Source organism: Salmo salar, chromosome ssa17, assembly GCF_905237065.1.
Source record: "Salmo salar chromosome ssa17, Ssal_v3.1, whole genome shotgun sequence".
In the NCBI taxonomy this organism is placed as follows: domain Eukaryota; kingdom Metazoa; phylum Chordata; class Actinopteri; order Salmoniformes; family Salmonidae; genus Salmo; species Salmo salar.
The window spans coordinates 36,022,033-36,036,925 of record NC_059458.1 but is presented as its reverse complement, the minus strand read 5'-3'; the positions used below and the strand labels follow the sequence as shown (position 1 = coordinate 36,036,925).

The following is a 14,893-nucleotide window of genomic DNA, read 5'->3' as shown; positions in this document are numbered from 1 at the left end:
AGATCGGGGATTCGAGCCAACCTTTCGGCTACTAGCTCAACGCTCTAACCACTAGGCTAACTTTGATGCTAGGATATATGATACGCAGTGACAACTATTGCGAATAAGCCACTGCAATTATGAAATTGATTTAAAAAAAAATGGCCATGTTTCAAGTGTGTGCCGACGGAATCTATCTTTTAGGTATTTATTAGGATCCCCATTAGCCGCTGCAAAAGTATCAGAATTGTTCACTTCTCTCATTGACTTCTCAAACCACGGCTTGGTCTGCTTCAAGGCGTTCTCTGAAGTCTCGCGTTGTTACGTCTCTGGGTTTAGAAACTGGTAGTGGGGGAACAGGAAGTTCCGCGCAGGCGCGCATCATTCTTCAGAATAAAGGATACGCCTGAATTGTGCAGTCGACACGTCAACTTCTGTGTCTGTTTCAAATGTATTACTACTGGTATGTAATAGCACGTTCTAATACCGAAAGAACATGTCATAACATGCTAGGTAACAAATACGTCAAGTTAATATCACGTTTGATAAAGGTTTTATGTGCTAATTTTGTGTCAAACCGCGTGAGTGAACGTGATCACTTTTTTCAAGTCACATAGTTATAGATTTTTTGGTTAGTCTGAGTGGATGTATATAATTTCGTCAAGGTAATTTCATTAAGGATCAATTTCTTTTAGATTTCTGGGTTCGTTTTACATGTCGTTTTTGGTTGTGTGTAAAATTCACGAGATGGTAAAATGGCGGTTCCCCCTCGGTCTGCATCAACGTACTTCAGTGCAGGCAGTGAGGGTGCAGCAGAGAGACAATTTTACGGCTGCACTATTTTGGAGCTAAATGTAATGATTATCAGTTTTCTACATGTGTACTAATATTCAGAGACATTCAGTTATTTCTGTCTATCTATAAATGTTACTATAGTGTGAACGGAAATACTATTGGTTTTTGATTGGAATAATACAGTGAAGACAAGGTTATTCAGGAAAATAGTACATAGTGCTTCATAAAACATACTGAAACCTTGTACTAAATGTTTTTTGAGTCATTTATGCATTTATGTGAAATCAGGAAATGTACTATAGATTAAGTGCATTTCGAGTTGTGTAGCCTAATTTAAAGTGCATACTTTGTCTAATGTGAATGAATTAATGTTTTGTTGTCAATGCTTAGCTACCAGATCTATTGAAATGAGATCAGTGCTTGACTTGGACAGGAGCTCACTGGAGCTGAGAACCGTCACCTCAAATGTCTACTGTTTGAGCTCATGTTCCTCTTATAGAATATTAGCTCAACAGTATTGTGGAGCTCCTGCACCTAAATATAAACCATATTTTTTGAGAATTAAGAAAGTGCGAGAACTGTCAAGACTAACTTTTGTGTCCGTTTCGCTTTATTACTACTGGCCGACTCAAAGTCTGAGGCCGGTAACATCAACAGTGAGGACAAACCCAGCCTGCCTCTCTCCTTCCACACTGAGTCCAAACCTACAGTCACTGGGTCCTGATTGTGACAGTGGAGCCCAGTTTGCACAGCAGGATCCAGAAATGGCATCAGTGAAGCTGGAAGACTGCAGTCAAACACTGGAGCTGAATGTCAACATTAAAGATGAAGAAGTGGAGGAGAAGATTGGGACATCTGTTTCTCATGGTAAGAGCAGGTTCTATCTATCCAAGTTTGTGTTTCTCATTCCAACTTCCCACTGTGCATGAAAAGTTGCTGTAGAACTGTTTCATGATGAACTGTTTCAATGAGAAGGTAGATGTTATTTCATGCTACTGATACTTACATGGTTGGACACCAGTATTGCCAGCATTTGTTTTATTGACTGGGATATCTGGAGTGATTAGAGAGTAGACTAAAGAAGTGAAGTACCGTAAATTCCGGACTATAAGCCGCAACTTTTTTCCCACGCTTTGAACATCGCGGCTTAAACAATGACACGGCTAATATATTGATTTTTCCCACTTTCAATTTTTTTTCTCCAAAAAAACATTCTGTGAAGTGCTCAGTTTTTTGGCAGCATGAAGCTTTCATTAGACCAATGAAATTGCCGAACGGGTTAAGGTCAAACAACTGTTTTGTTTACTGTTTAGATTAAATCGAGCGCTCTCAAACTTCCCATCATTCTGATTACGGTAGTCATTTTGTCACCCTCATCATGGCAAAGACACAGAGAAATGCATATGATGCAGCTTTCAAGTTGAAGGCGATTGATCTGGCTGTTGGAAAAGGAAATAGCTGCTGCACGGGAGCTTGGTCTTAATGAGTCGATGATAAGACGTTGGAAACAGCAGCATGAGGAATTGACTCAGTGCAAAAAGACAACTAAAGCTTACTGCAAACATTTTTGTTGTTGTTACAAGCCGTGTTTCGTTAAAGCCTATTTATTTTTGTTACAAGCCGTGTTTCGTTAAAGCCTATTTATTTTTGTTACAAGCCGTGTTTCGTTAAAGCCTATTTATTTTTGTTACAAGCCGTGTTTCGTTAAAGCCTGTGTAAAGTTCATTTGTTTCAATGTACCGGTAGGCACCTGCGGCTTATAGACATGTGCGGCTTATTTATGTTCAAAATAATTTTTTTTTTTAAATTCAGTGGGTGCGGCTTATATTCAGGTGCGCTTAATAGTCCGGAAATTACGGTAGACAAACTGCCAGTGTTTTTAAAGTTCTATGAAATGGGTCTGTGTAGTTTCTAACCCTTGTGATAGTGAGAGGAGGATGATATGAAATGAGTCTGTAGTTACTAACTCTTGTGATAGTGAGAGGAGGATGATATAAATTATTTTCTTGACTTATGAGATACTTTTAGAATAGTTGTATTCCCCTTTTGTATTGCACAGCCTACTTATATGAATACGTACAGGTAGCCTAGTGGTTAGAGCGTTGGGCAAGTAACCGAAAGGTTGCTGGATCGAATCCCTGAGCTGACAAGATGGCTCCGACAGAGATGGTTGCCTCGCTTCAGGTCCTTAGGAAACTTTGCAGTTCTGAAGAAGATATGGAGGTGGATGCACCTCAACCAGTTGTGAATGTTATACATCAATCAAGTGATCTGGATGCATTTATTGTGAAGAAGGTGGATATTTTAGTATTTATAGCCACAGTTATTAATTGTACTGCACAAGAAGTCCAAGAAGCTGGACATCATTATATCTGCAGCTAAGAAGTTTTTAGGCCTCCAAGACTACAAGGACTACTGTCACCAGATAATGTTCCGCTCTTACAGGATCCTTCTCAGTCTGTGTAGGGACCTGATTAGAACAGAAAAGCAGGCTGATTTAGTTGAATAGTTTTATGGTTTTTAAAAAATCCCTGAAATGTTCCAGACACAAACTTATTTCTCAATTTTGTCCACAAATTTGTTTATATTCCTATTAGTGAGTATTTCTCTTTTGCCAAGATAATCCATCCACCTGGCAGGTGTGGCATATCAGGATCATCATTACACAGGTGCACCTTGTGCCAGGGACAAGAGTAACTGAGTAGGTGCTTGGCAGCAGCTAATGGGGATCCCTAATAAATACAAAAATGCCACTTCAAAATGTAAAGTTTTGTCACACAACCCAATGCCACAGTCTCAAGTTTTGAGGGAGCATGCCGCAGGAATTTCCACCAGAGCTGTTGCCAGAGAATTGTATCTTAATTTTTCTATGTTGTTAGAGAATTTGGCACACTGCAGACCACCATGTATGGCATTGTGTGGGCGTGTGGTTTGCTGATGTCAATGTTGTGAACAGAGTGCCCCATGGTGGTATCAGGGTTATGATATGGGCAGGCATAAGCTACAGACAATGAACACCATTGCATTTTATCAATGGCAATTTGAATGCACAGAGAAACCATGACAAGATCCTGAGGCCCATTGTACTGCCATTCTTCTGCCGCCATCACCTCATGTTTCAGCATGACAACGCACAGCCCGATGTCGCAAGGATCTGTACACAATTGAAAATGCTGAAAATTCTTCCACTCAGACATGTCACCCTTTGAGCATGTTTGGGATTGACGTGTACGACAGCTTGTTCCAGTTCCCTCCAATATCCAGGAATTTCACACAGCCTTTGAAGAGTGGGACAACATTCCAGATTCCACAATCAACAGCCTGATGAACTCTATGTAAAGAAGATGTGTCCCGGAGGAGGCAGCAGCAGCTACCCACTTCTCCAGTGCTTACTGTGTAAATTGGGAGGTGTTGGAACCAAAAGTGAACCTGAGAGGGGGGTGACCTGGGGGGTTCTGAGGTGCCAGAACACACAAAATACCTTTATAATAAAGCATTGCATGCATTATCATGGCTTTAGCGTACTGGCATAGAGCAGTGGTGTGGAGACGCTTGCAGAAGTTGGCCTTTTATAAACAGATTTCATGCAGTTCTACATAATTTTAGTTCACTGGAGACTTTCGCACAATCTTTTTTAATACCTCACAAATTACCAAAATGACATGCTACTTTGACACTGAGACTCTGAGTTCTCTAATCCATCAATAGCCTAGGCCAGGTGTTAGGAAAAAACATATTGTACAATATGTGGAGGAAGTTATAGTCCTAAACAATCTTTCCAGTTTCACTGACTCACCCAATGATGTGCAGCTCACTCACTGGCCAAAAGCTTCTTTCTCTTGCTTTACTTTGTAAAACAGTGCTGATCACTCAATAGGCCTATTTGGAAGTTGATAACTTGGTAACATACAGATTAGCATTTTATTTTCAGCAGGATGCATTTGCTTTACAACCAGTTTTCCAGCGATTTGTATTAAAAATATTGTGAAAGGCCTGTTAGGAGAGATGAGAGTCGCAGGCTCATGTCTATAACAGTACAGAGAGGGAGAGAAATCATAGAAAGTGAATCTCATTTTAGTTCTGTGAGAGATACAGGCGTGCTTCTCTCTCACCACAGCAATGGCCACCCTTGGTCTAAATAAGCTACAATGTTGCATAAACCAGGGACGGCCCAACATGAATCAATTCATAGAATATCAGGCACGTTTTCACATTACGTTTTTTATGGGGCATGACAATTACAGAGGAATCCAAATGTAATTACTCTGATTGCTTTTATGGGGATGTTTTGCATTGCAAACAGTGGAAATTATTTTTCATGCCACAAGGTAAGGCTACCTGATCCTGGCAAATGGGTTCCGGAACGAAAGACTACAAAACTGAGAGGTGCTGGAGGATCCGGCTCAAATTAAGCGGCACCCTTCTTATATAATGGGGTAGGTCCATCCCAAGGATCCCTGAATGCACGGACGATTGCACTTTTTATAACTAAACCAAGGTAGACCACAGCTGGTCGTTTCCAATGGGAACAGATGAGTCATAGTGGGCCGAGCCAAGCACGAGTCAGTGAGATCCTATTGGTGCGTTCTAGCAAACATCTGCATATTTCTGTTAGGGAACTCCTCTGTGAAGCACTCGTGTGCAATAACTCAATTCACCTTTACGTTCCTTCTAAATAACGCAAATATTTTTTTTTGCAAAGGGTAAAGTCTACAAAACTTGGTCCTCTGTTCATAACAGATTTTCGTTTTGGGAACAGAACTGTATTAAGATCAGATGTTTCATAGGTTAGAACATTTGCAGAATGTCGGCCAAAATCCATCTCGTTCCATCTTCTCCCACTGCCGGCCAGTGGGCTTCCTCTCTCTACCATATTCAAATCAAATTTTATTGGTCACATACACATAGCTAGCAAATGTTAATGCGAGTGTAGCAAAATACTTGTGCTTATTGTTCCAACTATGCAGTAATATCTAACAAGTAATCAAACAAATTCACAACTACCTTATACACACACACGTAAAGGCATGAATAGAATATGTACATATAAATATATGGATGAGCGATGGCATACGGCATAGGCAAGATGCAGTAGATGGTATAGAATACAGTATATGCATATGAGATGAGTAATGTAGGATATGTAAACATTATTAAAGTGATGTTATTTAAAGTGACTAATAAATGGACTTAATAAAAGGTATCACTAAAGTGGCCATAGATTTGAGTCTGTATGTTGGCAGCAGCCTCTCTATGTTAGTGATGGCTGTTTAACAGTCTGATGGCCTTGAGATAGAAGCTGTTTTTCAGTCTCTCGGTCCCTGCTTTGATGCACCTGTACTAACCTCGCCTTCTGGATGATAGCGGGGTGAATAGGCAGTGGCTCAGGTGGTTGTTGTCCTTGATGATCTTTTTGGCCTACCTGTGACATCGGGTGGTGTAGGTGTCCTGGGGGGCAGGTAGTTTGCCCCCGGTGATGCGTTGTGCAGACCGCACTACCCTCTGGAGAGCCTTGCGGTTGAGGGCGGTGCAATTGCTGTACCAGGCGTTGATACAGCCTGACAGGATGCTCTCGATTGTGCATCTGTAAAAGTTTGAGTGTTTTTAGATGACAAGCCAAATTTCTTCAGCCTCCTGAGGTTGAAGAGGTGCTGTTGCACCTTCACCATGCTGTCTGTGTGGGTGGAGCATTTCAGTTTGTCCGTGATGTGTACGCCGAGGAACTTATCTTTCCACCTTCTCCACTACTGTTCCTATTGATGTGGATGGGGGGGTGCTCCCTCTGCTGTTTCCTGTAGTCCACGATCATCTCTTTTGTTTTGTTGACGTTGAGTGAGAGGTTATTTTCCTGACACCACACTCCGAGGGCCCTCACCTCCTCCCTGTAGGCCGTCTCGTCGTTGTTGGTAATCAGGCCTTCCACTGTAGTGTCGTCTGCAAACTTTATGATTGAGTTGGAAGCGTGCATGGCCACGCAGTCATGGGTGAACAGGGAGTACAGGAGAGGGCTGAGAACGCACCCTTGTGGGGCCCCAGTGTTGAGGATCAGCGGGGTGGAGATGTTGTTTCCTACCTTCACCACCTGGTGGCGGCCCGTCAGAAAGTCCAGGACCCAGTTGCACAGGGCGGGGTTGAGACCCAGGGTCTCGAGCTTAATAACGAGTTTGGAGGGTACTATGGTGTTAAATGCTGAGCTGTAGTCAATGAACAGCATTCTTACATAGGTATTCCTCTTGTCCAGATGGGATAGAGCAGTCGGTGTGCATTGTGATTGCAATTGCATCGTCAGTGGACCTATTGGGGCGCTAAGCAAATTAGATTGGGTCTAGGGTATCAGGTAGGGTGGAGGTGATATGATCCTTGACTAGTCTCTCAAAGCACTTCATGATGACAGAAGTGAGTGCATTTAGGTAAGTTACCTTAGCTTTCTTGGGAACAGGAACAATGGTGGCCATCTTGAAGCATGTGGGGACAACAGACTGGGATATGGATTGGTTGAAAATGTCCGTTAACACACCAGCCAGCTGGTCTGCGCGTGCTCTGAGGGATGCCGTCTGGACCGGCAGCCTTGCAGGGGTTAACACGTTTAAATGTTTTACTCACGTCGCCACGGAGAAGGAGAGCCCACAGGCTTTGGTAGCGGGCCGTGTCAGTGGCACTGTATTGTCCTCAAAGCGAGCAAAGAAGTTGTTTAGTTTGTCTGGGAGCAAGATGTTGATGTCCGCGACGGGGCTGGTTTTCTTTTTGTAATCCGTGATTGACTGTAGACCCTGCCACATACGTCTTGTGTTTGAATTGTGACTCGACTTTCTCTATACTGACGCTTTTGTTGTTTGATTGCCTTGTGGAGGGAATAGCTGCACTGTTTGTATTCGGTCATGTTTCCAGTCACCTTGCCATGATTAAAAGAGGTGGTTCGCGCTTTCAGTTTTGCGCTAATGCTGCCATTAATCCACGGTTTCTGGTTGGGGAAGGTTTTAATCGTCACAGTGGGTACGACATCTCCGATGCACTTGCTAATAAACTCGCTCACCGAGTCAGCGTATACATCAATGTTATTGTCTGAGGCTATCCGGAACATATCCCAGTCCACGTGATTGAAGCAATCCGATTGGTCAGACCAGCGTTGTATTGACCTGAGCACGGACGTTTCCTGTTTTAGTGTCTATAGGCTGGGAACAAAAAAATGGATTCATGGTCAGATTTTCCGAAGGCAGGGCGCGGGAGGGCTTTGTATGCATCGCCGAAGTTCGAGTAGCAATGATCCTGAATATTCAGAATAAAGAAAGCGCCAGAACTGTGATGTTAAAAAGATAACCTTTTGTCCATTTCTATTTATTACTACAGGTATGTAATAGTTTAAACGTGCTATCTAATATCAAAGAACATGTCATTCCGTGCTAGGTAACATCCGTTAAAGTCTTTTCACTTTTGGTAAAGGTTTGTTATTTTTTTGTGTCAAACCAAGTGAACGTGATAAACTATTTTAAAAGTCACACAGCTAGAATCTTTGGGTTTGTCTGAATGGATGTACATAATTTCTTCATGGTAATTTTAATTAAACATCTATTTATTTGAGATTTCTGAGTTTGTTTGGCATGTTATTGGTTTTGTGTGAAATTCACGAGCTGGTAACATGGCAGGCCCACTCTGTCTGCGTCAACAGACTTCAGTGCGGGTGCAAAGAGACAATTTCACGGTCGCATTACAGTTTTGAAGCTGAATGTAATTATAATCAGTTTTCTACATGTGTACTAATATTCAGAGACATTCTATATTTATCTATAAATGTTACTATGGTGTGAATGGAAATACTATTGGTTTTTAATGTGAAATACAGCGAAGACAAGGTTATTCAGGAAAATAGTACATAGTGCTGCTTAAAAGAAACTGTTACCTTGTACTAAATGTTTTTGTCATTTATGCATTTGTGAGTTTGGGACATCTACTTTTGACTAAGTTCACTTACGTTGTGTAGCCTAATTTTAAAGCGTGTACTTTGTCTAATTTGAATGCATTCATGTTTTGTTGTCAGTGCTTACCTACCTCATCTATTTAAATGAGATGGACAGGAGCTCACTGGAGCTGAGAACCATCACCTCAAATTTCTACTGTTTGAGCTCATGTTCCTCTTATAGAATATTAGCTCAACAGTATTGTGGAGCTCCTACACCTAAATATAAACAGTATAAACAGTCCAAGTCAAGTACTGAATTAGATAATTGAACAAGAAGAAATAATAATATATATTTTTGTGCCAGAACTGTCAAGATTAACTTTTTTTGTCTGTTTTTCATTGTTACTACAGGACGACTAGAATTAAGTCTGAAGCCGGTAACATCAACAGTGAGGACAAACCCAGCCTGCCTCTCTCCTTCCACACTGAGTCCAAACCTACATTCACTGGGTCCTGATTGTGACAGTGGAGCCCAGTTTGCACTGCAGGATCCAGAGATGGCATCAGTGAAGCTGGAAGACTGTAGTCAAACACTGGAGCTGAATGTCAACATTAAAGATGAAGAAGAGGAGGAGAAGATTGGGAAATCTGTTTCTCATGGTAAGAGCAGGTTCTAAGTGTGTTGTTCGTGCCAACTTCCCACTGTGCGTGAAAAGTTGCAGTAGAACTGTTTCATGATGAACTGTTTCAATGAGAAGGTAGATGTTATTTCATGCCACTGACACTTGCATGGTTTGACACCAGTATTGCCAGCATTTGTTTTATTCACTGGGTTATCTGGAGTGATCAGAGAGTAGACTAAAGAAGTGAAGTAGACAAACTGCCAGTGTTTTAAAGCTCTATGAAATGAGTCGGTGTAGTTACTAACCCTTTTGATAGTAAGTGGAGGATGACAAGTCCCTTTTTAGCTTTCAACTCTTACCCACTTTTAGAATAGTTTTATTCCCCTTTTGTATTGTACAGCCTACTGATATGAATACATATTATTTATGTCACCTTTATTTAACCAGGTAAGCTAGTTGAGAACAAGTTCTCATTTACAGAATTTACAGAACTTGTTCTGTCACCCGGTACAGCCAGAACAGGACAGGCCACTCATTTGGGCCTGGTTCCTCTAACTTTCTTCCAAGGTTCCTGCTTTCTAGGGAGTTTTTTGTGGCCGCTGTGCTTCTACATCTGCATTGCTTGCTCTTTGGGGATTTTAGGCTGGGTTTCTGTTAAGCACTTTGTGACAACTGCTGATGTAAAAAAGGCTTCATAATATAAATTTGATTGACGTATATCACTCCTACTGATTGGTTCTTCTGATGTTGTTCACACAGGAGACCATGTTGAGACATTCTCTACATCCAGAGAGCAACAGCAGGAAGATCACAGAGCTAAGAGGTCTCACCACTGCCCACATTGTGAGGAGATTTTCCCATTTCTATCAAAGCTAAAAATACACCTAAAAATACACACAGGAGAGAATCCGTATTCCTGTACTGACTGTGGGAAGAGATTCACAACATCAAGGAATCTGACAGTTCATCAGAGTGTGCACACTGGAGTGAAGCCTTACTCCTGCTCTGACTGTGGGAAGAGTTTTTCTCGAATGAACTTCTTAAAAACACATCAACGTAGACATACAGGACTGAAGCCTTACTCCTGCTCTGAATGTGTAAAATTATTCACAACATCAGCTGAGCTAAAAGTTCATCAGAGAACACACACAGGAGAGAAGCCTTACTCCTGCTCTGACTGTGGAAAGATTTTCTCTCAACTTGGCCCCTTAAAAAGACATGAACGTATACATACAGGAGTGAAGCCTTACTCCTGCTCTGACTGTTTAAAATGCTTCACAACATCAGCTGAGCTAAAAGTTCATCGGAGAAAACACACAGGAGAGAAGCCTTACTCCTGCTCTGACTGTGGAAAGACTTTCTCTCAACTGGGCCCCTTAAAAAGACATGAACATATACATACAGGAGTGAAGCCTTACTCCTGCTCTGACTGTGGGAAATGCTTCACAACATCAGGTCAGCTAGACGTTCATCAGAGAACACACACTGGAGAGAAACCTTACTCTTGCTCTGACTGTGGAAATAGTTTCTCTCTACTGTTCAACTTAAAAACACATGAACGTATACATACAGGAGTGAAGCCTTACTCCTGCTCTGACTGTGTAAAATGCTTCACAACATCATCTGACCTAAAAGTTCACCAGAGAACACACACAGGAGAGAAGCCTTACTCCTGCTCTGACTGTGGGGCGAGTTTCTCTCAACTGGGCACCTTAAAACAACATGAACGTATACACACAGGAGAGAAGCCTTACTCCTGCTCTGACTGTGGAAAGATGTTCTCTCAACTGGGCCCCTTAAAAAGCCATGAACTTATACATTCAGGAGTGAAGCCTTACTCCTGCTCTGACTGTTTAAAATGCTTCACAACATCAGCTGAGCTAAAAGTTCATCAGAGAACACACACAGGAGAAAAGCCTTACTCCTGCTCTGACTGTGGAAAGAGTTTCTCTCAACTGGTTCTCTTAAAAAGACATGCACGTATACATACAGGAGTGAAGCCTTACTCCTGCTCTGACTGTGTAAAATGCTTCACAACATCAGGTCAGCTAAAAGTTCATCAGAGAACACACACAGGAGAGAAGCCTTACTCCTGCTCTGACTGTGGAAAGAGTTTCTCTCTACTGTGCAACTTAAAAACACATGAACGTATACATACAGGAGTGAAGCCTTACTCATGCTCTGACTGTGGAAAGAGTTTCTCTCTACTGTGTAACTTAAAAACACATGAACGTTTACATACATGAGTGAAGCCTCACCGCTGATCTGACTCTAGAAACTTTTTTAAAACAACAGCTGAGCTAAAAGGTAATCAGAGAACAGACACAGGAGAGAAGCCTTACTTCTGCTCTTAATGTGGCAAGAGTAACTCAAGTAAAACTGAAAGTCACCAAGTAGAATACCACTTGAGTAAAAGTATTTCGTTTTAAATATATGTAAGTATCAAAAATAAAAGTATGAATCATTTCAACATAAATTAAATGTATCAATTGATCAATTGACCAATTCAGGTCATTTGGGCAAACTCCTGGCAGACTTGATACAGTGCAGTAATGTAATTCTTCACTGGATCAGTCAAACTTTTCACACACACTAATCTAAATTAAATCTAAATTACACCTAGACTCCTGTCTGAAAGTATGGTCTTTCTTGCATTTCAAAGTTAATGAAAAATAAAAACACAGGGTTTTTTTGTTTGTATGATTTTACCAGATCTAATGTATTATTCTCCTACATTAATTTCACATTTCCACAAACTTCAAATTGTTTCCTTTCAGAAGATATCAAGAATATGCATGTCTTTGCTTCAGGTGCTGAGCTACAGGCAGTAAGATTTGGGTACGTCATTTTAGGTTAAAATGTTTTTAAAAAAGGGTACAATCCTTAAGAGGTTTTTAAGCAAACCAGTGAGTCTACCAGATCAGAGGCAGTAGGGATGACCAGGGATGTTATCTTGATAAGTGTGGGAATTGGACCATTTTCTGTCCTTTTAATCATATGAAATGTAACTAGTACTTTTGGGTGCCGGGGAAAATATATGGAGTAAATAATATTTTTTTTGTGGGGGGGGGGATTTAGTGAAATAAAAGAAAAAATTGTCAAAAATATAAGTAGTAAAATAGTAAATAAAATAGTAAAAAAACTATAGTAAAAATGATTTACAGAACTGCTTAAGTACTTTACACCACTGTATGCATCCATGCCGTGTGTCAGCATTGCAGGCTGGTGGTGTGAAGACGTTGGGGTGTGATTTCCGGGCACACATTGGGCCCCTTGATAAAAGATGAACAATGTTTGAATGCCACAGTATATATCTAAACATCATTGTCAATCAGGTGCATCCCTTCATGGTGGGAGTGTATCCATCTGCAAAATTATTTTTTTCAGCAGGATTATGCCGCATGCCACAAGGCTTGTCCAGGAATGATTCCAAGAACATTACAAACATTAATTGTGCATGTGTGGGAGGAGATGGAACGAGCTATTCAGAGTAGATCCACTCCCAGCCAACTTGACACAATTGTAGGAAGCATTGGAGTCAATATAGGCAAGCATCCCTGTGTTCTGAAGACAAAGGGTGCAACTCAATATTAGGACAGTATTCCTAATGTTTTGAACTCAGTGTATATCAGATAAAGATGGTGTGATCGGTTTTTAGCATTAGTTTGGCTGGATTATTTTATATTACTAAACTTTAGTTTAATGATAAACAGGCTATGAATCGACTACTTGTTTATTAAATTGTATTTTAATATTAGATTCATTATTTTAGTCATTGATGAATGTATTTGAATAACTGTATTGAAGTTAATTGATCTGGTGGCAGGTAGCCTAGCGGTTAAGAGTGTTGGGCCAGTAACTGAAAGGTTGCTGGTTTGAATCCCAAGCCGACTAGGTGAAAAATCTGTCATTGTGCCCTTCAGCAAGCCAATTAACTCTTATTTGTGCTGTAAGTTGCTCTGGATAAGAGCATCTGCTAAATGACAAGATTGTAATGAATAATGTTTGTACATGAATTTATGCTGGGCAACCACTTTTTTTCTCTTAAATGAAATAAACTGTTTGAAATGAAATACTGTACGGTATATACAATACACAACATTACCGCTTTGTTTACCCTGGTCAGAGGTACAGGGCTATAGTAGGCTAGACTATGTAGCTGCTGTTGTTGGTACAATACAGCATCTCAGATCGCTAATTATTAGGTGTACAGGCTACTACATTTAGTTTTTGCTTGTGGTCGGGTGTGATGTGTTATTAGTAGAGGTCGACCGATTAATCTGTATTTTAGGATGCCGTTTAAAAAAATATATATATTATTATTATTATTTTTTTTTGACCATTATTTAACTAGGCAAGTCAGTTAAGAACACATTCTTATTTTCAATGACGGCCTAGGAATGGTGGGTTAACTGCCTTGTTCAGGGGCAGAACGACAGATTTTTACCTTGTCAGCTCAGGGATTCAATCTTGCAACCTTATGGTTAACTAGTCCAACGCTCTAACCACCTGCTTTACATTGCACTCCACGAGGAGCCTGCCTGTTATGCGAATGCAGTAAGAAGCCAAGGTAAGTTGCTAGCTAGCATTAAACTTATCTTATAAAAAACAATCAATCATAATCACTAGTTAACTACACATGGTTGATGATATTACTAGTTTATCTAGCCTGTCCTACGTTGCATATAATCGCTTAGGTACACGTTGCTCCAACCATAAACATCAATGCCTTTCTTAAAATCAATACACAAGTATATATTTTTAAACCTGCATATTTAGTTAATATTGCCTGCTAACATGAATTTCTTTTAACTAGGGAAAATGTGTCACTTCTCTTGCAAATAGAGTCAGGGTATATGCAGCAGTTTGGGCCGCCTGGCTTGTTGCGAACTGTGAAGACTATTTCTTTCTAACAAAGACAGCCGACTTCGCCAAACGGGGGATGATTTAACAAAAGCGAATTTGCGAAAAAAGCACAATCGTTGCATGACTGTACCTAACCATAAACATCAATGCCTTTCTTAAAATCAATACACAGAAGTATATATTTTTAAACCTGCATATTTAGCTAAAAGAAATCCAGGTTAGCAGGCAATATTAACCAGGTGAAATTGTGTCATTTTTGCGTTCATTGCACGCAGTCAGGGTATATGCAACAGTTTGGGCCGCCTGGCTCGTTGCGAACTAATTTGCCAGAATTTTACGTAATTGACATAACATTGAAGGTTGTGTAATGTAACAGGAATAACATTTTGTTTTCGAGATGATAGTTTCCGGATTCGACCATATTAATGACTTAAGGCTCGTATTTCTGTGTGTTATTATGTTATAATTAAGTCTATGATTTGATAGAGCAGTCTGACTGAGCGGTGGTAGGCAGCAGCAGGCTCGTAAGCATTCATTCAAAATAGCACTTTCATGCGTTTTGCCAACAGCCCTTCGCAATGCATTGCGCTGTTTATGACTTCAAGCCTGTCAACTCCCAAGATTAGGCTGGTGTAACCGATATGAAATGGCTAGCTAGTTAGCCGGGTGTGCGCTAATAGCGTTTCAAACGTCACTCGCTCTGAGACTTGGAGTAGTTGTTTCCCCTTGCTCT

The 14,893-nt window shown here is 40.7% G+C and overlaps 1 protein-coding gene across 4 annotated transcripts; it reads left to right on the top strand.

Moving 5' to 3' along the window:
- The first annotated feature begins 350 nt into the window (after positions 1 to 350).
- LOC106575958 (zinc finger protein 2 homolog) lies at positions 351 to 11,918 on the top strand. 4 transcript variants are annotated; one of them, XM_014152728.2, is made up of 3 exons: positions 351 to 442; positions 1,397 to 1,641; positions 10,054 to 11,918. In XM_014152728.2, the coding sequence occupies exons 1-3, from the start codon at positions 429 to 431 to the stop codon at positions 11,538 to 11,540; spliced, it is 1,746 nt and encodes a 581-aa protein (XP_014008203.2). In that variant the 5' UTR covers positions 351 to 428; the 3' UTR covers positions 11,541 to 11,918. The 4 variants fall into 4 exon arrangements, with proteins under 4 accessions (XP_014008203.2, XP_045554489.1, XP_045554488.1 ...); XM_045698533.1 differs by lacking the exon at positions 10,054 to 11,918 and adding an exon at positions 9,083 to 9,931; XM_045698532.1 differs by having other exon boundaries at positions 367 to 442; positions 1,409 to 1,641.
- Positions 11,919 to 14,893: the final 2,975 nt, after the last annotated feature.